At 36.7% G+C, this 26890-nt stretch overlaps 2 protein-coding genes across 3 annotated transcripts in view; one reads left to right on the top strand and one right to left on the bottom strand.

Moving 5' to 3' along the window:
• Positions 1-26890, top strand: part of EML5 (EMAP like 5) — a 205549-nt gene that overhangs the window by 66021 nt on the left and 112638 nt on the right. The window contains exons 8-10 of the mRNA XM_010384118.2: positions 7583-7720; positions 21086-21342; positions 23713-23925. Of these exons, the coding sequence (XP_010382420.2) occupies positions 7583-7720; positions 21086-21342; positions 23713-23925 (608 nt within the window). The remainder of the gene's footprint in view (positions 1-7582; positions 7721-21085; positions 21343-23712; positions 23926-26890) is intronic.
• On the bottom strand, positions 13865-15049 carry LOC104678767 (L-lactate dehydrogenase B chain-like). Of its 2 annotated transcripts, XM_030930337.1 has the most exons (2): positions 14360-15049; positions 13865-14090 (listed from the first exon to the last, which is right to left on the bottom strand). In XM_030930337.1, exons 1-2 carry the CDS (start codon positions 15047-15049, stop codon positions 14016-14018), a joined length of 765 nt encoding a protein of 254 aa, XP_030786197.1. In that variant the 3' UTR covers positions 13865-14015. The 2 variants fall into 2 exon arrangements, with proteins under 2 accessions (XP_030786197.1, XP_010382416.1); XM_010384114.2 differs by having other exon boundaries at positions 13865-15049.

Here is a 26890-nt window from a genome sequence, read left to right as displayed (position 1 = left end):
TTGCAGTGAGCTGAGCTCCGGCCACTGCACTCCAGCTTGGGTGACAGAGCAAGACTCCGTTTCAAAAAAAAAAACAAGAAAACAAAGGATGTGCGTATTTTAAATTTTGATAGATAAGGCCTTACATAGAGGCAGCAACAATTTATACACCTATCGTGAATATATTGCCAGTGCCTGTTTTCTCCCACCCTTACCAGAACTAATTATAATCCCAAAAGGTGAAAAATGATACCTTGTTATATTTTGAAAATGTGTATTTCTCTTATATTGAGGGTTGTTGAGTATGTTTTTATATGTTTAGAGGACATTTTTTTCCTTAACCTGTTCAAATCCTTTGCCTATTTTCTATTAGTTCATAGATCTTTTTCTCTACTTGATTTTAAGTAAGATCTAATGATATCTGTCTATATATTAAAGAAATTAGAAACCGTGTCTGGGATAGTGGTTCTCAAAGTGTGGTTCCTTGACGAGCAACATCAACATTACCTAAGAACTTGTAAGAAATGCATATTCTTAGGCCTTTTACAGGACCTAATACCAGAAATTGAGCAATTTGTGATTTCAGAAGCCTTCCAAGTGACTACGATATACTCAAAAATTTGAGAACCACTGATCAATTTTAGGAGTTGAAATTTGTTTCCCCCAATTTGTCTTTTTTTCCTCCCTGATTTCATCTGTAAATATTTCAGTTTGTATCTTTAAAAGATATCTCAAACATCACCACAATACTCTTATCACACAGTGTTCTGTATCTAGCTGGTATAGAAATTCCTGATTGTCTCATAAAATATTTTTATGATTTCTTAAAATCAGGATCCAAATGAGCTTCATGTATTGCGTTTGTTGGTATGTCTTTTCAGTCTCTTTTATTCTACAGCTTTCTTCTTCCCTTTTTGTTCTTCTTACAGTTTATTCAGGGTTTCCCACATTCTGGATTTGGCTAATTGCCTACCCATAGTGTATTTTAACATAGTCTGTGCTCCTTGTATCCTGTAAATTGGTAGTTAGATTTAGAGGTTTGAAGAGATACAATTATGAATTTTCACCAAGGATATTTCCTAGGTGGTGATGTACTCCTGCTTGTTGGTATGTAATGTGTAGTCTCCTTTTTTTCTAGTAGCGACCATTGATGATGATTGTCTAGATCAGTGTTTCCCAACCTTTTTTCATTGTCACTTTCTTACTTTTTTTTTTTTTATTGATCACACCCTCACTTTGAAATTTTAAGACCACAGACAACTGTGTATCTCTTTTTGTATTGTGGCCCCTTAAGAGAACACAAACCATTGTAATATTTAGATATTTTACCCCTAAGAATTCATTTTTACCCCCTTTCAGGAAAATATTACCCCCGTTGAGAATGCATGTGGGCCTAAGTCTGTCATTTTAATAAGTGTTTCAAATGGTGGCATTCTAATACTTATATTTACCACTCTATTCATTTGTTAGCTGTAGTATTTCTATAAAGAGAATTTCTTCTCATCAATTATTTATTTATCCTGGGTATAATACAAGCAGAAAAGTGCTTAATTCTTTCTGTATATTTACCAATTTTAAAAAGTTAGGTTGGTTCCCTAGAATCTTTTCTATAAACTTTCCACATTTCTTGCCATTTTTTTCTGTAGGGTTGTTGATCTTTTTCTCCTTTACTTTTTAGCAGCTCTTTATATATTATGGATGTTAACTCTTTGCCTATAATGTAAATTGCAAGTAATTTCAATAGTTTGTTACTTGCTTTTTCTTTTTTTTACTTCATGTAGGTTGTTTTAGGTAAGCAAAAATTCTTGTTGTGTTGTTGTTTTATATAGCTGCATTTATCAGTATTTTCTTTCATGACTTCTGGGATTCTATCGTAGAGAAATCTTCCCAAAAATTATTTTTAAAAAATTTTCAATATATTCTTCCAGTACATTAGTGGTTATATTTTTATGTTTAACTCCTAATTTATGTAAAGCTTCCTTTAGTGTAAGGAGTAAGATGGGGACTCGACCTAATTGTTTCCAGATAATTATTGATGTTTTTTATGGTATGCTAATCAGTCATGCCATTTACTGTCATTGTGCCAGTCTATTTTTGGGGTTTGGGAGATGGCATAGGTCATATGTCTGTAAACTTACTGTGGGGACTACACCTCACTCTGTGCTTTGCTAAGAACTATTCATAATCCTTTTATTGTAGAATTGCTATTACCAAGTTCTGCCTAGCTGCTGCCAATAGGACAACTGTTTCTTTAAAAGGGAATTGTTCAGACTACTGTTTCTGTTATTGGTGGCCAATTTATTTGGAATAAAACAACTTCCAATGAAAACAACTAAAGATGTTAGTTAAAATGTAAATCACCTTAAAACCTTCAAAGAACTGACAAGATAATGAGGAGCTATCCAGCCAATTTGTGAAAGAAAATGGGCATCTAGGGGGCATTGTGCCAAAGCTGCTTTTTGCGCTGAAGGCATTTTTCCTTTGGGTAAACTTGACCTTTGTTTATGGCTTTCTCTTGGAGCACAAGGGACAGACAAGACCCAGCGTTTGCCAAAGGAGGATAGTCCAACATATGCTGCTAAAGCTATAAATTAAGCTCCAAAAAATATCTGCTGCGGATTTCTGTGGGAATGGAGACCTCACTTCTGGTTTTAAGTTTTGATAGCACAGGAGTATATAAAGCAGCTTGATATTGTTATTCAAATAGCATTAATTGTCCAAATGACTTTACCACAATGTAAGTTTCACATGACATTATGCTGCTTTTGCCTTATAATTTTAGGTTGAATTCATTAGGTAACAGTATTGAGTCTTCAGTAGAAGCTAATTTCCAAATCCATTCAGTGTTTAATAATATCGCTAGAACCTGGGAGACAGAGGTTGCAATGAGCTGAGATCGCGCCACTGCACTCCAGCCTGGGAAACAGAGCCAGACTCCGTCTCAAAAGAAAGAAAGAGAGAGAGAAAGAGAGAGAGAGAGAGGCAATTCTTCATAATTCAGAAAAATTTCAATCTTGGTTCTGAGATCAGAAAATCAATAAAACTTTACCACTGCTAAGCCATTTAACTGCTGTGTTAGCGCAAGTCAGGATTTTCTACTTCTGTATCTGGCAAAAATTCACAGAACTGACAGTGGTTAGTTAAATCCACAGGAGCAAATGAAGTTCACCATTAACGCTATTAGTTAAAAAAACAAGAGACAGTCTTATTTTTTTCTTCACTAAGTATGTGCTAAAGAATAATACAATGAATACGCACAGGCTTTAAACCCCTTACATTTTTATAATCTGTAAATTTCTTTAAGCCATTTTTTTCTATACATATTTTTTCCCACCATCAGTTAGTTATAATTCATCTTAACAGATTCCAATTTAGGTTGTATTGAATTAGTTTTTTCTCAATGATTTTGAAAATATTCTTGTCTGTAGTTGTTTCGTGTAGACTATTCGTAAAAGCAAATTCTTGTCACTTCACACTTGGCATTGATTCCTCAAATAAACAATTGAGTAGTATCTGTAACATCTGTTAACCCATCAAGAATCAAGGAAAACCACTCAAAATTATTTATCTTGTTTTTAAATTAATTATTGGTAGTGTTCCCAATATTCTCAACTTTTGGAGCAACTGTTCTCATGGAAAGGCTATAACAGTCTTAAGTCTGTTTTCTCTGGACATATTTCTGAAGCTGCTGCAATTCAAAATGATTTACCATTTTCATTACCAATTAGTAGCTTTCCTTGCTTGGCTAACAGATCAACCACTCAGAAACTTACTTCTCTTGCAACCTCATTGTATTTTTAAATTTGTAAATAAATTATGTCATGAGATACTCTGTTTTAAATTTTCTAATTTTTCTGGGCTTACCTGTGAGTTGGAAAAATTGTGATGAGTGCTTAGTCTGATAATTTATATTTGTATCCTTTTAGCACAGCTACAGTGTCATTGCATAATAAACCTAATGCTTTGCCATCTAATTCAATAACAGTATAGCCCATGCTCAATTGTGCCTTAAAAATGTAACATTCTAAGTACCATATGAATATACATTGGTAAACAAAAATAATAACAAAATGTCACTATATGGTAATACAGATAGCCCTCAAAATTTTGTCAAGTTATAACTGTGTCACTGAAAATTGTAATGTACTGAGGAGCAGTCCAAAGTAGTGAGAGTGTATCATCTCTTTCCCAATATCTCAACTCTGCCTCTGTAGTGTGATACAAAGACAGTATGTAAGCCATAGACAATACATTAAAAAAACAAAAACAAAACAACAAAAGAAACAGTGTGGTGGCTCATGCCTGTAATCCCAGCCCTTTGGGAGACTGAGGCATGTGGATCACATGAGGCCAGGAGTTCAAGACCAGCTTGGCCAACATGGCAAAACCCCGTCTCTGCTAAAAATACAAAAATAAGCCAGGCATGGTGGCACACGCTTGTAATCCCAGCTACTCAGGAGGGTGAGGCACGAGAATCACTTGAACCTGGGAGGCGGAGGTTGCAGTGAACTAAGATTGCACCAGCACTCCAGCCTGGGCGACAAAGTGAGACTCTGTCTCAAAAAAACAAAACAAAACAAAAAACCAAGTAAGTATACACCTATACTTCCATGAAACTTTATTTACAGACACAGAAAGTAGAATTTCAAATAATTTTCTTGTGTTTCAAAATTTTATTAAAACATTGTTTTCAACCATTTAAAAATGTAAAAATTATTCTTAGCTTTCAGATTGTACAAAAATAGGTAGCAGGCCTGGTTTGGCCCACAGGACATGGTTTGCTGTCCCTTGCGGTAAGAGCGTAGAATGTCACCAGCAAATATCATATTTAATGTTAAAGTATTGAAGATTTTACTTTGAAATCAGGAAAAAGACAGTTATGCTCATTTTCACCGTTCTGTTCAGCTATAGACTAGAAATCTTGGTCAATATAGTAAGGCCAAATGTGTGTATGTATAGCATGTATATGTATGTGTATATATATGTGCGCATACACACACAGATTGGAAAGGAAAAAACAACTGCCATTCTCAGTTGGTTATATATATATATATATATGATGTATATATATATGATGTATATATATATATGATGTATATATATATGATGTATATATATGATGTATATATATATGATGTATATATATGATGTATATATATATGATGTATATATATATGATGTATTTATATATATAGGAAAATTCAAAGGAAAATAAGATGAATTACTGGAATTGAAAAGAGAGTTTAGCAAATTTTCTGGATATGAAAACAATATACAAAAATAATTTTTCCTATAAACTAGTAACAAGTTTAAAAATATAATCAAAGCATTTAGAAAATCTACTTAGTTTTGGTGATCTTTTTCTAATGTCTTGGGGTAGATGCCTATTCATTAAATTGTAGCCTTTGTTTATTTATAATGTAGTTATTCCTTGCTATTTTTGGGTAGATTAGTTCCAGGACCCCCTGCAGATATCATAATCTGTGGATGTTCAAGTCCATTGTATAAAATGATATATAATTTGAACATCCTCCAAAATACAGTTACTCCTTGAACAACACAGGTTTGAACTGCATGGGTCCACTTACAGGTGAATTTTCTTCCACCTCTGCCACCCTGAGATTGTAAGACAAGCCTCTCCTCCCCTTCCCTCTCAGCCTACACAATGTGAAGATGATGAGGATGTAGACTTTTATGATGATCCACTTCTACTTAATGAATAACAATTTTATTTTCTCTTCCTCATGATTTTCTTAATTATGTTTTCTCTAGCTTACTTTATTGTAAGTATGCAGTATTAGTACATATAATACACAAAAGTATATGTTAAACAACTGTTTGTGTTATTGATAAGACTTCCAGTCAACAGTAGGCTATTAGTAGTTAAGTGTTTGGAGAGTCAAACGTTAGACATGGCTTTTTGATGGCATGGAGATTGGTGCCTCTAACTGTTGCATTATTCAAGGGTCAACTGTACTTTAAATCTCTAGATTACTTATAATACCTAATATAGTGTAAGTGCTGTGTAAATAGTTGTTATACCATATTGTTTAGGGAATAATGACAAGAAAAAAAAGTCTGTACATGTTCAGTACAAATGCAGCCATCATAGGCCTAACTACATTTTCCATCCATGGTTGGTTGAATTTGTAGTTACAGAACCCATGGATACAGAGGGCCAACTGTATATGCATTTAAAGCTCCCAAAAGTTCCTCCTAAGTACTGTTTCAGCTGTATTTCACAAGTTTTGATTTTAAGCAGTTTTATAACTTACTTCAAAATAGTAACAAATCATAAAGAGTTCATCTTTGTCTTTGTCTTTTAGATTATATGGAAGTATAATTCTTAATTTTCAAACAATGGGTATCTTCTAGTTATCTTTTTTGTTGTTGATTTCTAGCATTGTGGATTCTGAATTTGGATAGTTTTACACTAGATAGTACACTAGACTGTATGTACATAAGGATATATACATGTGTGTCTACACACACACACTCTCTCCCTTTGGTCAGGATAGAAACAACCTACCTAAAAGTGAAAGAATCAATGTTACTGCATTGTTTAAAAATGCATTGTATTGGCTGGGTGCGGTGGCTCACACCTGTAATCCCAGCACTTTGGGAGGCCAAGGCGGGTGGATCACCTGAGGTTGGGAGTTCGAGACTAGCCTGACCAACATGGAGAAACCCCGTCTCTACTACAAATACAAAATTAGCCAGGTGTGGTGAGATGCATGCCTGTAATCCCAGCTACTTGGGAGGCTGAGGCAGGAGAATCGCTTGAACCCGGGAGGCAGAGGTTGCAGTGAGCCAAGATCACACCATGCACTCCAGCCTGGACAGCAGGAACAAAACTCCGTCTCAAAAAAAAAAAAAAAAAAAAAATGCAGTGTATCACACTACAGATGCAGAGTTGAGATGTTGGGAAAGAGATGGTATACTCATATCATTTTGCACTGCTCCTCAGCTCATTACAAATTTCAATGACACAGTTACAACTTGGCAGAATTTTGAGTGCTATGTGCATTACCATATGGTGACATTATTATTTATCACCAGTGCATACTCATCATGTTGAAATAAGAGGAAAAAGATAAAATTGGACTTAGAATGTTACATTTTTAAGGCACAATGGAGTATGGACTTTACTGGTTTTCAATTAGATGGCAAAACATTGTGTTTATTATGCAGTGACACTATAGCTGTGCTAAAAGGATACCAAAACAACAACAACAAAATGTAGCCAGGTTGGGTGGCACATTCCTGTAGTTCCAGCTTCTCATGAGGCTGAGGCTAGAGGATCGCTTGAGCCCACAGGGTCAAGGTTATAGTAAGCTATGATCACGCCACTGCACTCCAGCCTGAGTGACAGAGTGACATGATGTCGCCAAAAAAATTAAAAGCAAAAGATTCTATCAACTTCTGTCATTTAAGCATGAACAGTTCCCATTTTCATAGTTAAGAATTTCTTGCTGCAAAACAGATAGTTAAGATATCTAGATTTATCTTAATTAAGATGAGATTATTATTTTAACCAAAATATTTTTATTAAAGTATGCATTAGCTAACTATTCTTTTTTATTTTTAAAATTAAATTTTACAGGATATGGAGCCTAGTAGATCATGCATTAATAGCAAGGTGTAATATGGAAGAAGCAATTCGTTGTGCAGCTGTCAATGCAGATGGAATCCATCTTGCCCTTGGAATGAAGGATGGCTCATTCACTGTACTTAGAGTAAGGTATGGTATTAGGGTAGAAATAGAAACACATAGTAATTTTCTCTTCAGTGATACAGAATATATAATGCTTTTTGTTTTTATCCATTTATCCTTTTCTCTTCCCCTTCTGATTAATGTATCTATTTCAGATATTAATTTCATGAAGTATAAAAATATATTTATAAAAATAGCTTTGCCCGAAAAATAAACTCAGAAACCTTGATTTGGGGGGTTAAGAATGCTTAATAGATTAATGGCTAAAATTTTGAGCTATAAAATTTGGGTCCCAACTACTTTTTCCTGTTAGTATAGATTTTTAGTAATGATCCCTTGCCATTTAACAAGCTGAGGCTGTTAAAATGGGTTAATTTTGTTGTTGTTGTTACTGTTGTTATTATTATTTACAGCTTTATGCTTTAAAAAATGCTTCCATCTCTTCTTTTGTTTGAGTAATTAGAAAAATTTAAAGAATTTGGTAAAGCAGTTAACATTTTGTGTTGAATTATAGATAGATAAATTCAATTGAATTCTATGCAGCCAGTAAGAAATTTGCTGTAGATCCACACATGTTCACAGGATAAGTACTTATGAAGTCTTTCTTCTCTACTCAGTGAATGGTAAGATCCTTCGCTCAGTTGTTCAGTTCAAGAACTATTAACACAGTTCTCTCTTTTGCTTCCCCTATGTAGTTAATTCAAGAGTTCTGGAGTGTCTACTTCCGAAGTAGCTCTCAAATTAATCTCCTTCCTTCTGTTCTCACCATTGTACTCTTGTGTAGGCTTCTGTCATCTACTAACTGGATTGGTGGAACAGCCTCGTAGCTGATCTTCTTACCTCCTGTTGTGCTTCCCTCAAGACCTTTCTTCACAGTGATGGTGATTCCTTTTAAAACATGTTTCTGTGCTCTCCTCTTATTTCTAAAGTATGATAAAGGCTTTGTACTGTCCTTAGGATGAAGCTCATAATCCTTCACGTGGTATATAGTGCCCATCTTTCCAGCCTATTTCTCAGTACCCCAGTTTCTTTCATCTATAGGAAACTCCTTTCCTATATTACTGTGCCATATAGTATATCTTCAAAACTTACTCACTCATCCTAACTGAAACTTTGTACTCTTTAACCAACATCTCCCCATTAGGACAGATACATTATGTTTTCTTGTACTTCTGAGCTTCTACACATGCTGATTCCCCTTTCTGAGACCGGTTTTTATAATGAGATATGCTGAGACTTTTCTCTTAAATTAACATTGTTTATTGTGGTAAAATATATGAACTTCACTTTTCAAACATTTTTAAATGTAAAATCCAGTGCCATTAAGTACATTCACATGGTTGTGCAACCATCACCACCCTCTAGCTTCAGAACTTTTTCATCTTCCCAAATGGAAACTCTGTACCCAGTAAAAAATAATTCCCATTCTTCCGTCTCCTAAGCCCCTGACAACCATTGTTCTACTTTCTGGGTCTCTATGAAAGACATAATTTGACTACTCTAGGTACCTCATATTTAAAAAAAATATGAATATAACATTTGAATATAAATTAAAGCTTTTTCCCCAGAGCTCTATAAATATGTCATATTACTTTATTTTGTCATGCTGAAACAGCTTCTTAAACAGAGATGAAAGACTGTGAAACCTCCCTGTTGGGCTATCCATACTATTATAATTTGGGCACTGATTTGATCATTGATTCTAGAATCTCTGTGACTATCCTCATCTAAGATTAAACATCTGTTCTTTTTCTCATTGGTTGTTTAATTTCTTTGGAGGCTGCTTTTTAGTTTTGCAGGTTAGAAATATTAGAAACACCTGGTCATTACTTATGAATAATAATATTCATGATCAGCTTCATTTTTTCTTGTCTGTAAGAACTGAAAGTATTGGAAGTGCTGGAATTGGAGTGCTCACTTATAGAGGTTTTACAAGAATTTAAGATGCATGTAAAACACTTAAGAATTCCTATCGTATAGCTGGTATGCATTCAAAAGTAATGATTTTTTTTAGTTATACATTTACTTGCTCTTTCAGTTATTGAATGCAGTAGACTGGCTGAAAAAGTATTTATTCCTAATAAGGCTGTATTTTAGCACCTGAATCCAACTTGCTAATAGTATTGAAAGGATTATTCTGATTATTAAATCCCTTTAAAGGTGAACCACAAAATTCTAACTCACAAAATGGTCTTCTTAATCCATCTGAATTTACCTGGTTACTATTTCTTCTTGATTTGCTTTGTATTCTTCATATGGTAAAGCAGGATTCATTACTAAACATAACTCTTTTTTTTTTTTTTTTTGAGGTAGAGTCTTGCTCTATCACAAGACTGGAGTACAGTGGTGCAATCTCGGCTCACTGCAACCTCTGCCTCCCAGGTTCAAGAGATTCTCCTGCCTCAGGCTACCGAGTAGATGGGACTATAGGTGCGCGCCACCACGCCCAGCTATTTTTTTTTTTTTTTTTTTTGTATTTTTAGTAGAGATGGGGTTTCACCATGTTGTCCAGGATGGTCTTGATCTCCTGACCTTGTGATCCGCCCGCCTCAGCCTCCCAGAGTGCTGGGATTACATGGCGTGAGCTACTGTGCTCGGCTCATAACATATTAAAGTACCTGCACCAGGAGTGGGGTTTATGTTAGAGTTGGAAGAAAATAGAATGAATTAGAATCTCACATCATGATTCTTAAATTAGTAGATAAGATGGTGTGCCAGGGTAAAGCCACAATATCTTCTTAAAACTTATCTTTTCTTCATAATAAAAACTTAACAGTTTTAAAATTATTTTGTAACCATTCTGCCTTTTTAAAAATTTATTTTTGTGTACCCCCAGCTTCATTAAGGCATAATTAACAAAAACTGTATATATTTACAAAATACAACATGAGATTTTGGTTATACTTTGTGAAATGATTACATCAAGCTAGTTAATATATCCATCACCTCACATACTTAACCACTTAAAGGGTGCGAACATTTAAGATGTGTCTTAGCAATTTTCAAGTATATTCTACATTATTATTAACTCTGATCACCATGCCATACAGTATATATTCAGAACTTATTCACTCGTTCTAACTGAAACTTTCTACTTTTTAACCAACATCTCCCCATTTCCCACCTGTACTCCTAATCCCTGTTAACCACCAATCTACTCTCTGCTATGTTTGACTTTTTTAGATTCCACATGTAAGCGAGATCATTCAGTATCTCTCTTTCTCTGCCTGGTTTATTTCACTAAGCATAATGTACACCAGGTTCATCCATGTTGTAGCAAATGACAGGATTTTCTTCCTTTTCTAAAATTATTTTAAAAAATTTTTGTAGAGCCTGGGCTTCACTATGTTGCCCAGGCTTGTCTCAAACTGCTGGCCTTAAGCAGTCCTCCCGCCTCAGCTTCTGAAAGTGCTGGAATTATAGGCATGAGCCACTGTGCCCAGCTGATTTTCTTCCTTTTTAAGAATGAATAGTATATCTATTTCTTTATTCATTCATACATTGATGGACACTTAGGTTGGCTTGAGGGAAGGGGTGACATGAGTAATGTAAAACTGTCTTCCCCCCTTCTTCAAATATGTCTTTCCTTATTGCTATGTTACACACAGATTCTATAATCTCTCACCATGTTTTCTTAGCTCTTATGAACATATTTTTTATTTTAATTTTTATTTTAAGTTACAAGGTACATGTGTAGGATGTGCAGGTTTGTTACATAGGTAAACATATGCCATGGTGGTTTGCTGCATCACCTAGGTGTTAACCCATTTATACCAGAGGTTGCAAATTTTTTTTTTTTTTGAAAAATCAGACTTTGGCAATGACCTTGAGCTGTAAGATATAAATAATTCCCACAAGCTTGGCGTTCCAGTAATGGAGCACCAGGCATAAATGGTTTGAGCTCAATATGCATTACCTATTTTTCCTAATGCTCCCCCTCCCCCACCCCACCCCCTGAAAGGCCTCAGTGTGTGTTGTTCCTCTCCCTGTGTCCATATGTTCTCATTGTTCAGCTCCCACTTATAAGTGAGAATATGCAGTGTTTGCTTTTCTGTTCCTGCATTAGTTTGCTAAGGATAATGGCTTCTTGCTCCATCCATGTCCCTGCAAAGGACATGATCTCTTTCCTTTTAATGGCTGCATAGTATTCCAAGGTATACATGTACCACTTTTTTTTTATCCGGTCTATCATTGATGGGCATTTGGGTTGATTCCATGTCTTTGTTATTGTGAATAGTGCTGCAGTGAACATACACATGCATGCATCTTTGTAATAGAATGATTTATATTTCTTTGTGTATATACCCAGTAATGGGATTGCTAGGACAAATGGTATTTCTGGTTCTAGATCTTTGAGGAATTGCCACACCATCTTCCACAATGGTTGAACTAATTCACATTCCCGCCAACAGTGTAAAAGCATTCCTGTTTCTCTTCATCCTCACCAGCATCTGTCGTTTCTTGACTTTTTAATAATTGTCATTCTGACTGACATGAGATGGTATCTCAATGTGGTTTTGATTTGCGTTTTTCTAATGATCAGTGATGTTGAGCTTTTTTACATATGTTTCTTGGCCACATAAATGTCTTCTTTTGAGAAGTGTCTGCTCATGTCCTTTCCCCACTTTTTAATGGGATTGTTTGTTTTTTTCTTGTAAATTTGCTTAAGTTCCTTGTTGACTCTGGATATTAGACTTTTGTCAGATGGATAGATTGCAAAAATTTTTTCCCACTCTGTAGGTTGCTTCTTTGCCCTGATGATAGTTTCTTTTATTGCGCAGAAGCTCTTTAGTTTAATTAGATCCCATTTGTCAATTTTTGCTTTTGTTGCAGTTGTTTTTAACGATTTCATCATGAAATCTTTGCCAATGCCTATGAACTGAGTGGTATTGCCTAAATTTTCTTCTAGGGTTTTTATAATTTTGTGTTTTACATTTAAGTCTTTAATCCTTGAGTTAATTTTTGTATAAGGTGTAAGGAAGGGGTCCAGTTTCAGTTTTCTGCATATGGCTAACCAGTTTTCCCAGCACCATTTATTGAATAGGAAATCCTTTCTCCATTGCTTGTTTTTGTCAGGTTTGTTGAAGATCAGATGGTTGTAGATGTGTGGTCTTATTTCTGAATTCTCTATTCTGTTCCATTGGTTTACGCATCTGTTTTTATACCAGTATCATGCTGCTTTGGTTACTGTAACCTTGTAATACAGTTTGAGGTCCAGTAGCATGATGCTTCCTGCCTTGTTCTTTTTGCTTAGGATTGACTTGGCTGTATGGGCTCTATTTTGGTTCCATATGATTTCTTAAGTAGTTTTTTTCTAATTCTTTGAAGAATATCAGTGGTAGTTTAATGGGAATAGCATTGAATCTATAAATTACTTTGGGCAGTATGGCAGTTTTCATGATACTCATTCTTATCCAGGAGCATGGAATATTTTCATTTGTGTTCTTTTTTATTTCCTTGTGCAGTGGTTTGTAGTTCTCCTAAAGACGCCTTTTACTTCCCTTCTTAGCTGTATTCCTAGGTATTTTATTCTCTTTGTAGCAATTGTGAATGGGAGTTCATTCATAATTTGGCTCTCTGCTTGCCTGTTGTTGGTGTATAGGAATGCTTGTACGGCCGGGCGCGGTGGCTCAAGCCTGTAATCCCAGCACTTTGGGAGGCCGAGACGGGCGGATCACGAGGTCAGGAGATCGAGACCATCCTGGCTAACACGGTGAAACCCCGTCTTTACTAAAAAAAATACAAAAAACTAGCCGGGCGAGGTGGCAGGCGCCTGTAGTCCCAGCTACTCGGGAGGCTGAGGCAGGAGAATGGCGTAAACCCGGGAGGCGGAGCTTGCAGTGAGCTGAGATCCGGGTACTGCACTCCAGCCTGGGTGACAGAGCGAGACTCTGTCTCAAAAAAAAAAAAAAAAAAAAAAAAAGAACCATCTTATTCACAATGGCTTGCTATAGGAATGCTTGTGACTTTTACACATTGATTTGATTTTATATCCTGAGACTTTGCTGGAATTGCTTATCAGCTTTACAAGCTTTTGGGCTGAGACGGTGGAGTTTTCTAGATACAGGATCATGTCATCTGCAAACAGAGACAATCTGAATTCCTCTCTTCCTATTTGAATACACTTTATTTCTTTTTTTTTTTTTTTTTAGAAGCACACTACAATAGTTAATTTGTTCAAGAGCTCATATTGCAAGCATTAAACCAAGCATAGGCTTTGATTCTGTGAGCCCAAATTCACATATTGAAGAAGATCAAAGCAAACTGCGATCCATGTACACGGATGAAAACTAAAGGCTCAGAGTTAATAACATTGTAGTTTTTAAATTTCTATAGCGTAGAGCCCAGTAGTCACAGGTCTTTTAAGTCCTTCTGGATGTCCCACAGGGTATCTGCACTTTTCTTGAGCTGAGCAACTTCATCATCCTTTAGCTTCTGGTTGATAACGCTGGTTAATCCTCGGGCATTGAGGATACACGGAAGGCTTAGGAAGACTTCATTCTCGATGCCATATATCCCCTTTACCATTGTTGACACAGGATGAATCCTGGATAGATTTTTCAACATGGATTCAATAAGGTCAGCCACACTTAATCCAATAGCCCAGTTGGTGTATCCTTTTAGCTTGATGACTTCATAGGCACTTTCAACCACCATCTTATGCACTTCCTTCCAATTTTCACTATCATTGTCAGTTCCCATTTCTGGATTCAATTCCTGGAGAGAAACACCTGCCACATTCACGCCACTCCACACAGCCACACTTGAGTCGCCATGTTCCCCCAAAATCCATCCATGGCAGCTGCTGGGATGAATGCCAAGTTTTTCAGCCATAAGGTAGCGAAATCTAGCAGAATCCAGATTACATCCACTTCCAATCACGCGGTGTTTGGGTAATCCAGTTAGTTTCCACGTAACATATGTAAGAATGTCCACTGGGTTGGAAACCACAATTATGATGCAATCAGGACTGTACTTGACGATCTGAGGAATAATGAATTTGAAGACATTAACATTTCTCTGCACCAGATTGAGCCGACTTTCCCCTTCTTGCTGATGGACTCCTGCAATTACCACTACAATCTTAGAATTGGCAGTCACAGAATAATCTTTATCTGCCACAATTTTAGGCGTCTGAAGAAATAAGCTCCCATGCTGCAGATCCATCATTTCTCCTTTAAGCTTATCTTCCAAAACATCCACAAGAGCAAGTTCATCAGCCAGAGACTTTCCCAGAATGCTGATAGCACACGCCATACCAACTTGTCCAACACCCACGACAGTGATCTTACTATTTGGGACTGTTGCCTCTTCTTCTGCAACTGGTGCAATGAGATTTTCCTTAAGAGTTGCCATTTTGCACAGGAGAGGGAAGGCGCTGCAGACCTCTGTAACAGCAGTGCAGAGAAGACCTTTATTTCTTTTTCTTGTCTCATTTCCCTGGCCAGAACTTCAATACTGTGTTGAATAGGAGTGGTGAAGAGAGGACATCCTTGTCTTTGCCAGTTTTCAAGGGGAATGTTTCTAGCTTTTGCATATTCAGTATGATATTGGCTGTGGGTTTGTCATAAACAGCTTATTATTTTGGGGGATGTTCCTTCAATACCTAGTTTATTGAGAAGTTTTAACATGAAGGGATGCTGAATTTCATCAAAGGTGTTTTCTGCATCTATTAAGATAATCATATGGTCTTTGTTTTCAGATCTGTTTATGTGATGAATTACATTTATTGATTTGCGTTTGTTGAACCAGCCTTGCATCTCGGGGATGAAGCCTACTTGATTGTGGTGGATAAGCTTTTTGATGTGCTGCTGGATTCAGTTTGCCAGTATTTTATTGAGGATTTTTGCACTGATGTTCATCAGGGATACTGGCCTGAAGTTTTTTGTTGGATCTCTGGCAGGTTTAGGTATCAAGATGTTGCTGGCCTCATAAAATGAGTTAGAGAGGAGTCCCTCCTTGTCAGTTGTTGGGCTATTTCAGAAGAAAGGGTATCTGCTCCTCTTTGTATTTCTGGTGGAATTCAGCTATAAATTCATCTGGTCCTAAGCTTTTTTTGGTTGGTAGGCTATTTATTACTGCCTGAATTTTAGAACTTGTTAATGGTCTATTCAGGGATTCACCTTCTTCCTGGTTCAGTCTTTAGAGGGTGTATGTGTCCAGGAATTTATCCATTTCTTTTAGGTTTCCTGGTTTATATGCACAGAGGTATTTATAGTATTCTCTGATGTTTGTATTTCTGTGGGGTCAGTGGTGACATCCCCTTTATCATTTGTTATTATGTCTATTTGATTCTTCTCTCTTTTCTCCTTCATTAGTCTAGCTAGCAGTCTATTTATTTTATTAATTTTTTCAAAAAACCAGCTCCTGGATTAATTAATTTTTTGAAGGGATTGTCATGTATCTGTCTCATTTGTGAAGGTATTTTTATGCATGGATGATTCAAATTGGTATTTCTGCAAGAGAAGTAGCATTGGAATGTCCTTTTCTACCATTTTGCTGTCCTCACTTCCTACCATTTTCTGTTAAAAAATGCTCATATTGGCCGGGCGTGGTGGCTCAAGCCTGTAATCCCAACACTTTGGGAGGCCGAGACGGGTGGATCACGAGGTCAGGAGATTGAGACTATTCTGGCTAACATGGTGAAACCCCGTCTCTACTAAAAAATACAAAAAACTAGCCGGGCGTTGTGGCGGGCGCCTGTAGTCCCAGCTACTTGGGAGGCTGAGGCAGGAGAATGGCGTGAACCCGGGAGGCGGAGCTTGCAGTGAGCTGAAGTGAGCTGAGATCCGGCCACTGCACTCCAGCCCGGGCGGCAGAGCGAGACTCCATGTCAAAAAAAAAAACAAAAAAAAAACAAAAAACAAAACAACAACAAAAAAAAACACTCATATCATCGAGTCAAATGAAAACTTACAAATATTTTAAAATAGAAAATTATATATACACATATGGAACTTTGCTTATAGTAAGCTACATTGTGTTATCAACAGCAAACTCCTCAGAGGCACCCATTCCTTCTCGTGAATAGTTAGGGAGACTTCATAATAGTGGAAGAGCTTGATTAGCAAGGCTAATAAATTATGCTGAAGATGGAGTAAGGTTTCCTACAGGGTATGGGATAGACTATTAACATTTGTAAATATATAAAATTGTCATTTTATTTATTGATTGATTGAGACAAGGTCTTGCTCTGTTGCCCAGGCTGGAGTGCAGTAACAATCACAGTTCACTGCAGCCTCCAACTCCTGGGGTCAAGTGATCTTCCCATCTCAGACTTCCAAGTAGCTGTGACTACTTGGAAGTAGCCACCATGCCTAGCTAATGTTTTAATTTTTTGTAGAGATGTGGTCTTGTCATTTTGCCCACTTGATCTCAAACTCCTGGGCTCAAGCAATCCTCCTACCTTGGCCTCTGAAAGTGCTGGGATTACAGGCGTGAGCCACCATGCCCAGTCAAATTGTCATTTTAAATTCTACCAATGGCTAGCCACTTGTCTGTCTCTGACAGTGTTACTACCACATTTTATCAACTTTAAAAGGGATTGTGATAGTTTTTGCTGAAGAAATCACACATTCATTTTAATTTTTTTTTCAAATTATTTATAGTTTTTCTGCTCTGCTTCTTGGGAGTAGTGAGTTCCAAAAGTTGTCTCCTGGCTTTAAAAAAGTAACTCTTCTTGTACATCCATTATTTTTTCACATCAAATGTTTGGTTGCACCCCCACCAAAGAGCCCTGTTAGAACATGCTCAGTGTGTCCCATATTAAGTTTCATGCCTCAAACCAAAGTTTCTCTCTCTTACATCACATTTCTACTTTCTTCCCTTTCACAGGAATATTTCTCATAAAACTGTCTAACTTCAATCTCTCTTTTCCTGTAATTAACTTATCAACCTCTATCCTCTTTCCTATATGGCTTTTGCTTTCAGCTTTATGTTGAAAAATTGTACCCTGTGTCCCTAAAACTAGGAGACATTTTTCACTTCTCATTTAGCTTGAATTCCCAACAGTATTTGATTCTCTTAACCACTTGCTGCTTCTCAAAATGCTTTCTCCCTTGGCTTTTAGGTGTTTGTTCTCTTTATGTTTTCAGCTTACTTCTCTAGCCCCATTTTCTTCATAGGCTAATTAACTTTTGCCCAGCAAGTAAATGTTAGAGTTCCTTAAGGCTCAGGCCTAGAGTTTCTCTTCTTTTTGCTCTATATTTTCTCCCTAGGTAGTCTCTTTCTGCTAGTCTCATTCTGCCTCTGCCATCAGTTACCATGCATAGCCTGATGACCCTGGATGCACAGCTCCAGCCGTTATCTCAAAACTCGAGCTGTGCATATCCAGTTACTTATTTAACATCGCTTGGATGTCTCAAAGGCATCTCCAACTCAGCCTTTCCAAAACTGAACTCATGATATCCCTCCCAAACCAATCATCTGTCCATGGACCCTATCCTAGTGAATGGTACCATTATCCATGTACCTAAGCAAAAACCTGGGCATTTTCCTTGATACCTCTTTCTCCTGAACCCAACATCTGTAATCCATCACCACCACATCCTGTTGATTTTGCTTTCCTAATTAATTTTCTAGGAACATTTTAATTAAGGTTTGTGAATAAGATTAGAATTATATCTTTAACCTATAGTACGTATTATATCCTATAATAGTATGGAATATTATACTACATTGTATTTTAAAGAAGCTCACTTTTTTCTGAAGTCTGAGGAACCATCATCTGCAGTAGCCTTCTAATTGGTCTTGATCCTATTACTATGCTCCTTTAACTTTTTTTTTTTTTTTTTTTTTTGATATGGAGTCGCGCCCTGTTGCCCAGGCTGGAGTGCAGTGACGTGATCTCGGCTCACTGCAACCTCTGCCTCCCAGGTTCAAGGGATTCTCCTGCCTCAGCCTCCCAAGTAGCTGGGATTACAGGTGCATGCCACCACGCCGGGCTAATTTTTTGTGCTTTTAGTAGAGATAGGGTTTCACCATCTTGGCCAGGATGGTCTCCATCTGACCTCGTGATCTGCCCACCTCAGCCTCCCAAAGTGCTGGGATTACAGGCATGAGCCACCACACCCAGCCTAATTTGTTTTTTACCTTGGAACCAAATCAGTGATCTGACTGGTACATCTTATCCTAGCTTAACCTCACAAATTAAGGCCAAAAATCTTAACAAGACATATGAGGCCCCCTTCATGATTTTCCCTCGGCCTCCCTCAGTAGACTGAGTTCACACCAGAGTCCCCTTGCTTGTATCCATTCAACTACAGTGGCCGTCACAAGCTGAACTTGAATACTTTCTCTTGCCATCAGCTCTTTCACATACTATTGTCTCTGCTGAAACATGGGTCCTTTACCTCCAGTTCCTGTCTTCTACTGAGCTAAATCTCATTCATTAATCGGAATAAAATGTAGACATCATAGCTATCTACTCCACTTCCTTTGATATGTCTCCCCAGAATCACTCAGCTAGAAATAGATTCTTCTGTTATATGCTCTGATCAACTCTGTACCTTTACTTTGTGATGTATTATGAACTGTTCATGTATGAGTATTCCCAGACTTTTGCCTCCCTCTGCTTCTTAAAAGAAACCATAGTGATCATATATTAGTCTCCCAGAAGACTTAATTCAGAATGTTTTTAAAAAATTAACAAATTTTCATCTAATAGTTGTCATCTTTCCTTTAAATTTGTCAGAGAATCTCTTCATGTGAGAGAGTAGTCATATAATTCATAATATTGGCATGGCAATATTATTCATACTAAAAAACCAATCAGTCAACCAGAATCTCTCTCTGTTATCTTCTACCGTGTGTGTGTGTGCACGCGCACGCGTGTGTTGGTGAGCAGGGGGCATGTTAACAGAAAACCTTGGACATAAACCATTCTTCTCATTAATTGGGAGCAATTAAGTCTCTAGAACAAAAATGCTATAAAAAATACCAAAATACTTCTGAAGAATTTTCCAGAAGCATTTTAATGAAGGTCATGAAGATGATTATAATTATAAAATTTTAAATAAAGGAGGCATAAAAAGTAAAAGCTGCCAAATAGTGCCTTAGACTTTTCTTAAAAATATTATTCCATATAGGAGGAAGGAATGGATGGATGGATGGATGGATATGGAGCAAAGGGCAATAAGGTATATGGATTGAAGGAGTCCCTGGGAAATGCATAGGCAGCTGTATGAGTCTATGCATAGGAAGAGTACCCTGCAAGCTGCAGAGGCAAAAGTGATGTTAACCAGGGAAACTTTTAAAAAAAGTACAGAAGGTTCAAAGAATGCAATCTTGGATTTATCTTGGGGCTCATTTTTCTATTTCTGTTTCTAACACTACTTTGATTAGGGTAATCACTAAGTACTGTAATTAACAGGCCCACAGCTGTATAGTGACTCAAATACAACTGAAGATTAATTCTTGCACATGTAACAGTCAGAAGTTGATGAAGGCAAAATTTATCTGGAGAAAAGTCTCTGACACTGATTGGAAATAAGAATTTTTACTTCCTCCTACCTTTTTTCCCTGCCTCTGCTTCTCCTCCTCCTGCCCACAAACTCCACAACTTTGGAAACTCAGTGGTGTTTTACTACATATTTTTCTATTTTTTGGCTGTTACTAATATCTGTATTATTTTGGATACTCCATAAGAAGTCATCATTGAAAGAAAGTTACACTTCACTGCTCAACATGGTCCCTAAGGGAGGAATGTGTGTTCTATTTAAAAAGGTCAAAAAAATTAGCCAGGTACGGTGGTGTACACCTGTAATCCCAGCTATTCGGGAGGCTGAGGCACGAGGTGAGAATCGCTTTAACCTGGGAGGTTGAGGTTGCAGTGAGCCAAGATCGTGCCACTGGACTCCAGCCTGAGCAACAGACCCAGACTCTGCCTCAATAAAATAAAATAAATAAAATAAAATAAAATAAAATAAAATAAAATAGTATTACTGAAGTAATACAGATGAATTCATCCTTTATTATTTCTTGAATGTAATTTTGCACATTTAGCTCCTTACAAAAAAAATTGTTTGAAAATTATAGTGTTTAAATTAAACATTTTTCATAAACTCCATATTTACAAAGAACTTCTTTTACCGTAAAAATTTGTTACTTTATTTCCTTTATTCTTTGTTAACTCCAGAAATTTAGTATGGATCTCTAAAGTACTTAAAGTAATTTAGAAACTGAAATTCAGCATTTTCCTGAACATTTGGCATATATTGTTTCCATGTATTTCTGTTCAGCAATGTATTGTTCCTGAATTAATACTACTTGTGTTATTTATGTTTATTTGTATAAACACTGGATACGGCTTCATAGTCATTTTAGACATGTTTGAAACGGAATGAATTCTGTTGTGACTTCTGTTCATGTAGTCTCATTTTTTCTTTTTAACAGAGATATGACGGAAGTTGTACATATTAAAGATAGGAAGGAAGCAATTCATGAATTAAAATATTCACCAGATGGAACTTACCTTGCTGTTGGATGCAATGACAGCTCAGTTGATATTTATGGAGTTGCTCAGCGTTATAAAAAAGTTGGCGAGTGTTTGGGATCCCTTAGTTTCATCACTCATCTGGACTGGTCTTCAGACAGTAGATATTTGCAGACAAATGATGGAAATGGGAAAAGACTTTTTTATAGAATGCCAGGTAACAATTTCTAGCAAATTATAGATTTGTAGTGCCTATACAATATTTTAGAGTTTTACTAGAAGCAGATTTTAAGTTACATTTGACATAGGAAATCAAAGAAGATCTGAGCTGATATTTCAGGCATTGTAGACTTTTCTGTAAGTCTGCCTTATTATATTGAAATCCTTTTGGGTTTTTTCCAACTTTATTGAGGTATAATTGACATTAAAAATTGTATATATTGAAAATGTACAGTGTAAAGTTTTGATATATACATTGTGAAACAATTTCCTCGATCAAGCTAAATGATGTATCAGTCACTTCACATAGTTACCATCTGTGTGTGTGTGTGTTGAGAACATTTAAGTTCCAGTCTCTTAGCAAATTTCAGATACATCATACAGTAACAGCATTATTAACCATAGTAAACAAACTGTGTATTAGATCTTTTGAATTTATTCATCCTATATAACTGAAACTTACTTCTCCTTATATCCACCCCCACCTGGCCCCCATTGACCTCTACCTCTCCCAGTCCTTGGCAGCTACTACTCTAAATCCTTTGGTTCTTAATTAAAACTCCTTTGGCTGGAGGATCTAAAACAGATTCTCTTTTTATTGAATTCCGTAGCATGATCATAGTGTATGGTAAAGTACCACTGTATCTTAGAGAGTCAAAATGCCATTTTTGTGGCTGGAACTAATTAAGTGAATATAATTACTGGAAATGTGTGACCCATAAATTATTTGTTTTTTGTGTTTATCTCAAATAAATTTTGCAGGCTGGGCATGGTGGCTCACGCCTGTAATCCCAACACTTTGGGAGACCACAGTGGACCGATAGCTTGAGCCCAGGAGTTTGAGACCAGCCTGGGCAACATGGCAAAACCCCACCTTTACTAAAAATACAAAAACTAGCCGGGTGTGGTGGTATGCACCTGTGGTCCCAGCTATTTTGGGAGGTCGGGACGGGAGGGTCATTTGAGCTTGGGAGGATGAGGCTGTAGTGAGCCGTTATGTTGCCATTGCACTCCAGCTAGGCAACAGATCAAGAGGCTGTCTCAAAAAAATAAACAAATAAACCTTGCAAATATTAATAACTAACTTTGAAAAACAGAATTTCAACCAAAAATTTTAAAAGAGAGGAATAGGCTATGTGCAGTGACTCATGCTTGTAATCCTAGCACTTTGGGAGGCCGAGGTGGGAGGATCTCTTGAGCCCAGGAGTTTGAGAACAGTCAGGGAACATGGTGAGACCACATCTCTACCAAAAAGAAAAAAAAAAAGGAGCAGGGTGTGGTGGCATGCACCTGCAGTGGGAGGATCCTTTCAGCTGGGAGTTCAAGGCTGCAGGGAGCCAAGATCATGCCAGTGAACTCCAGCCTGGGTGAAAGAGCAAGACCATGGCTCTAACTAAACAAATGAGTAAATAAATTAGCAAATGAGTGAGTGCGTGAATGAATGGGATAAAAGCAGAATCATTGAAATATTACCTCTTAGTTATTTTTTTTTTCTTTGAGACAGAGTTTCGCTCTGTTGCCCAGGTTGGAGTGTAGTGGCAAGTTCTCAGCTCACTACAGCGTCTGCCTCCAGGGTTCAAGTGATTCTCCTGCCTCAGCCACCTGAGTAGCTGATATTACAGGTGCCCGTCACCATGCCTATCTAGTTTTTGTATTTTTAGTAGAGATAGGGTTTCACCATATTGGCCAGGCTGGTCTTGAACTCCTGACCTTCAGTGATCTGCCTGTCTCGGCCTCCCAAAGTGCTGAGATTACAGGTGTGAGCCACTGCACCCAGCCACCACATAGTACTTCATTTGTTGTGATGCTTAGGGAATTAGTCACTATCTTCCAAGAACCTATTACATAAAATAAGCTGCATAATTCAATGAATGCATCTCCCCAAAAGTTTTTCATTAACAGTCTACCTAATGTAAATATATTATCCTACACTCATCCTTTCTTCTTGGTCTTTTCCAGTTCTCTCTTTTTTTCTCAACTATGTATCTTAGGCTTCTTTTTTTAATACCTGATTTGCCACTTTCTCATAGCTTTTACCTTTTTTAAAATCACTTACCCTGTTATGACTAATCTGTATCATTTTTTAAATAGGATTCAGTTTTCTTCTCCACATAAGGGAACCTGCTAAGCTAAACATCCAAGGCAATGTGTGTCTCTGAATCAGTATAATTTTTGTAGTAGCTTTTTATAAATTTCTTGCATTTAGTTTTCTTTTCTCTTAACCCAAACTTACCTATTTATGTATTTTCCTCTAAGTGGGGTGAGACGATTCATTAAATTTTGGAATTTAATATGTTCTCAGTACAGTTTAGGCTTGAGAAAATCAAATGAAATAACTTCTTAAATTAAGACTCTGATTTATTTTTAGGGGGAAAAGAAGTGACAAGTGCAGAAGAAATAAAAGGTGTTCATTGGGCTTCATGGACATGTGTTTCAGGCCTTGAAGTAAATGGAATTTGGCCCAAGTATTCAGATATCAACGATATAAATTCAGTAGATGGAAATTATATTGGCCAAGTTTTAGTTACAGCTGATGACTATGGAATTATAAAATTATTCCGATATCCATGTTTAAGAAAAGGTACCTTTACTTTCAAAATATTGTTAAGTAACCTCTCTCTCACAGAAGACTTTTATGTTCTTGCAGAAAATTCGTCTTGAGATAAATTAAAGGATTTCACATTTTTAAAATTTACACAGATTGGTAAAGGGTTTCATTTTGCTAATTAAAAAATTATTGTCATATGCTACATTTATTTTGGTCATGAAGTTTTATTAGAAAATTCTTTTTGAATGCATATGTTATGAATGCATATGTTCTTTATGAATGCATATATTCTTTATGAATTCATATGTTGTTATGAATATCTCTTTCTTTTCAAAGAAACATTTTTCTTTTCACTTCCTGAATTCCTTCATAGAGTCAGACTATACAATGATGGTTGTGTGTGTGTATATATATATATATATATATATATATATATATTTTGAGACAGGGTCTCGCCCTGTCTGTTACCCAGGCTGGAGTGCAGTGGCAATCTCTGCTCACTTCAGCCTCCACCTCCTGTGTTCCATCAACCCTGCTGCCTCAGCCTCCCAGGTAACTGGGATGACAGGCATGCGCCACCACGCCCAGCTAATTTTCGTATTTTAAGTAGAGACAGGGTTTCACCATGTTGGCCAGGCTGTGTCTTAAAGTCCTCACCTCAGGCGATCTCCCTGCGTCAGTCTCCCAAGGTACTACGATTACAGGCGTGAGCAGGGTCTGATGTGGTTTAGCTTTATGTCCCCAGCCAAATCTCATTTTGAATTATAATCTCCAGGTGTTAAGGGAGGAACCTGGTGGGAAGTGATTGGATTATGGGGGCAGTTTCCCCTATGCTGCTATTGTGATAGTGAATGAATTCTCACGAGATCTGATGGTTTTATAAATGGTAGTTTTTCCTGTGATCTCACCCACTTCTCCTTCATGCCACCCTGTAAAGAAGTTTCCTTGCTTCCGCTTCGCCTTCTCCCATGATTGTTGTAAGTTTCCTGAGGCCTCCCCAGCCATGCTGAACTGCGAGTCAATTAAATCTCTTTCCTTTATAAATTACTCAGTCTTGGGCAATTCTTTATAGCAGTTTGAAAATGGACTAATACAGGGTCTTATCATTTGATTATTTTCTACATGTTTTATATTATCACCTCTTTTTCTTGGATCTCTTCTAAAATGATACAAATCATTCTGTTCATAGACCTGGGATAATTAAATAAAATGCTCTATTAGGTATCATTGATTTATTCCATGCCTATTTCATAAAGTATTTGAGTCAGTTCATAACAAGTCCATAAGTACTAAAGTAACTATACAAATAGAGAATCAGTATCAGGGAAATGTAAATAGAAGTACCATATTCAAACTAGATAAAGAAAATGACAGTAGTCAAACATCAAATTTAATTCTGAGCTTCGTGGAAACCAAAAATAAAACAGGGCACAAATAGTTTTCATTCTACATTAAAAAAAAAGCATACTTACTTCTCTAGCAAATCAAAGTTTCTTTGGAAAATTTTTGAGGAGCTTTCCTGAGGTATGGAACTTTATATTCGATGTAGTGAATGTGTATTCCTAGAGCATCAACACCTATAGCAGATGCAGTAGTGATTTTTCACCTGGCTTGTTGATACAAGCCGTTGGGCAAACATTAAAAATGTAGCTTAGTAAAGGTGATTTTTGGAAACAGCTAAAGTAGTTTGATTCAAATATATAATCTGCTGATGTCAAACTTAAGGGCTTAATTTTTCCAGAAGCCCAGGCTAGTGTTTCCATTGTGCCTCTAAGGTAAAGTGATGAGTTTAAGATCTTGGCCAGCTTGCCATGTTGTTGGTTCCTGCCTGTGAGATGTCAGCTTCCTAGGTGCGTGTGAAGATATTTCACTAAGTGTGTTAATAAAGGTGTGTTAGTCTGTTTTCACACTGCTATGAAGAACTTCCTGAGACTGGGTAATTTGTTTTTTAAAAAATGAGGTTTAATTGACTCACAGTTCCCCATGGCTTGGGAGGCCTCAGAAAACTTACAGTCATGGCAGAAGGTAAAAGGGAAGCAAGGCACGTCTTACATGGCAGTAGGAGAGATAGTAGGAACAATAGGGGAACTGCTGAACACTTTTAAACCATCAGATCTCATGAAAACTCACTCACTGTCACGAGAACAGCATGGGGGAACTGCCGCCATAATTCATTCACCTCCCACCAGGTTCCTCCTTCAACATATGGAGATTACAATTCGAGATGAGATTTGGGTGGGACACAGAGGCAAACCATATCAAAAGGCTGGTTAAATCTCTAACAATTAAAGTACCCTATTTCTGAGTCCCACCACATAGCCAGGACATGAGAGTCACCAGGCACAACAAATTTTAAGATGGCACTTGCTTGGTTATAAAGTGTGAGATTCAGTAAGAGTCATGATGATCTTACTCTTAGACGTTGCTCCTACTTAATTGTTTCACATACTGCCCTCTATGCAAAAACAAAAATGCTTTAATCTTCTGAGTTTTCTTAAGTGAATAGGATTTATTGATTGTTTTTATCATTTGCAAGAGAGAAGTTGGTATTATTGCACAGTAATTTTATTTCATTTATAAAATGTGTAGTAGTTCTTTGAATTGCTGTGTGAATATTTTACCAAAGCCTAAGAAAATTAGTCTTGTTTTAAGAGATTATTCACTCCTTCAAAGATATAAGTATAAATTGCTCCTCTTTTTTGTTTCCCTTTTGTTAGATTTTTTGCTGGTAATTTATTTTCTAGTAAGGATGATTTTTATTTCTAGGCACTTGTGAATCAGCTTGAGATTGTAGCTAGGTAAGTGGGAAAGACCGAATACGACTACTGCATTTTAATTTTAATATTTTAATATTAAAATATTAATATAAGTATTTTAAGATTTTGTGTTTTGCAGACCACTTGGGCCAAAAAAGATTATGTATGTATTGAATTCACATAATTACATACCTTGAAGTTAGCAGTATTACTGGAAAGAGGTATTCTCTTTCTTTTAGAGT

This window comes from Rhinopithecus roxellana, chromosome 5 (assembly GCF_007565055.1).
Source record: "Rhinopithecus roxellana isolate Shanxi Qingling chromosome 5, ASM756505v1, whole genome shotgun sequence".
Taxonomy (NCBI): domain Eukaryota; kingdom Metazoa; phylum Chordata; class Mammalia; order Primates; family Cercopithecidae; genus Rhinopithecus; species Rhinopithecus roxellana.
Note: the sequence above shows the minus strand (reverse complement) of the source record. Positions and strands in the feature narration are given on the sequence as shown.

Coding starts and splice junctions, on each gene's coding strand:
- LOC104678767 (XM_010384114.2), bottom strand. CDS start 15,049: ATGGCAACTCTTAAGGAAAATCTCATTGCACCAGTTGCAGAAGAAGAG.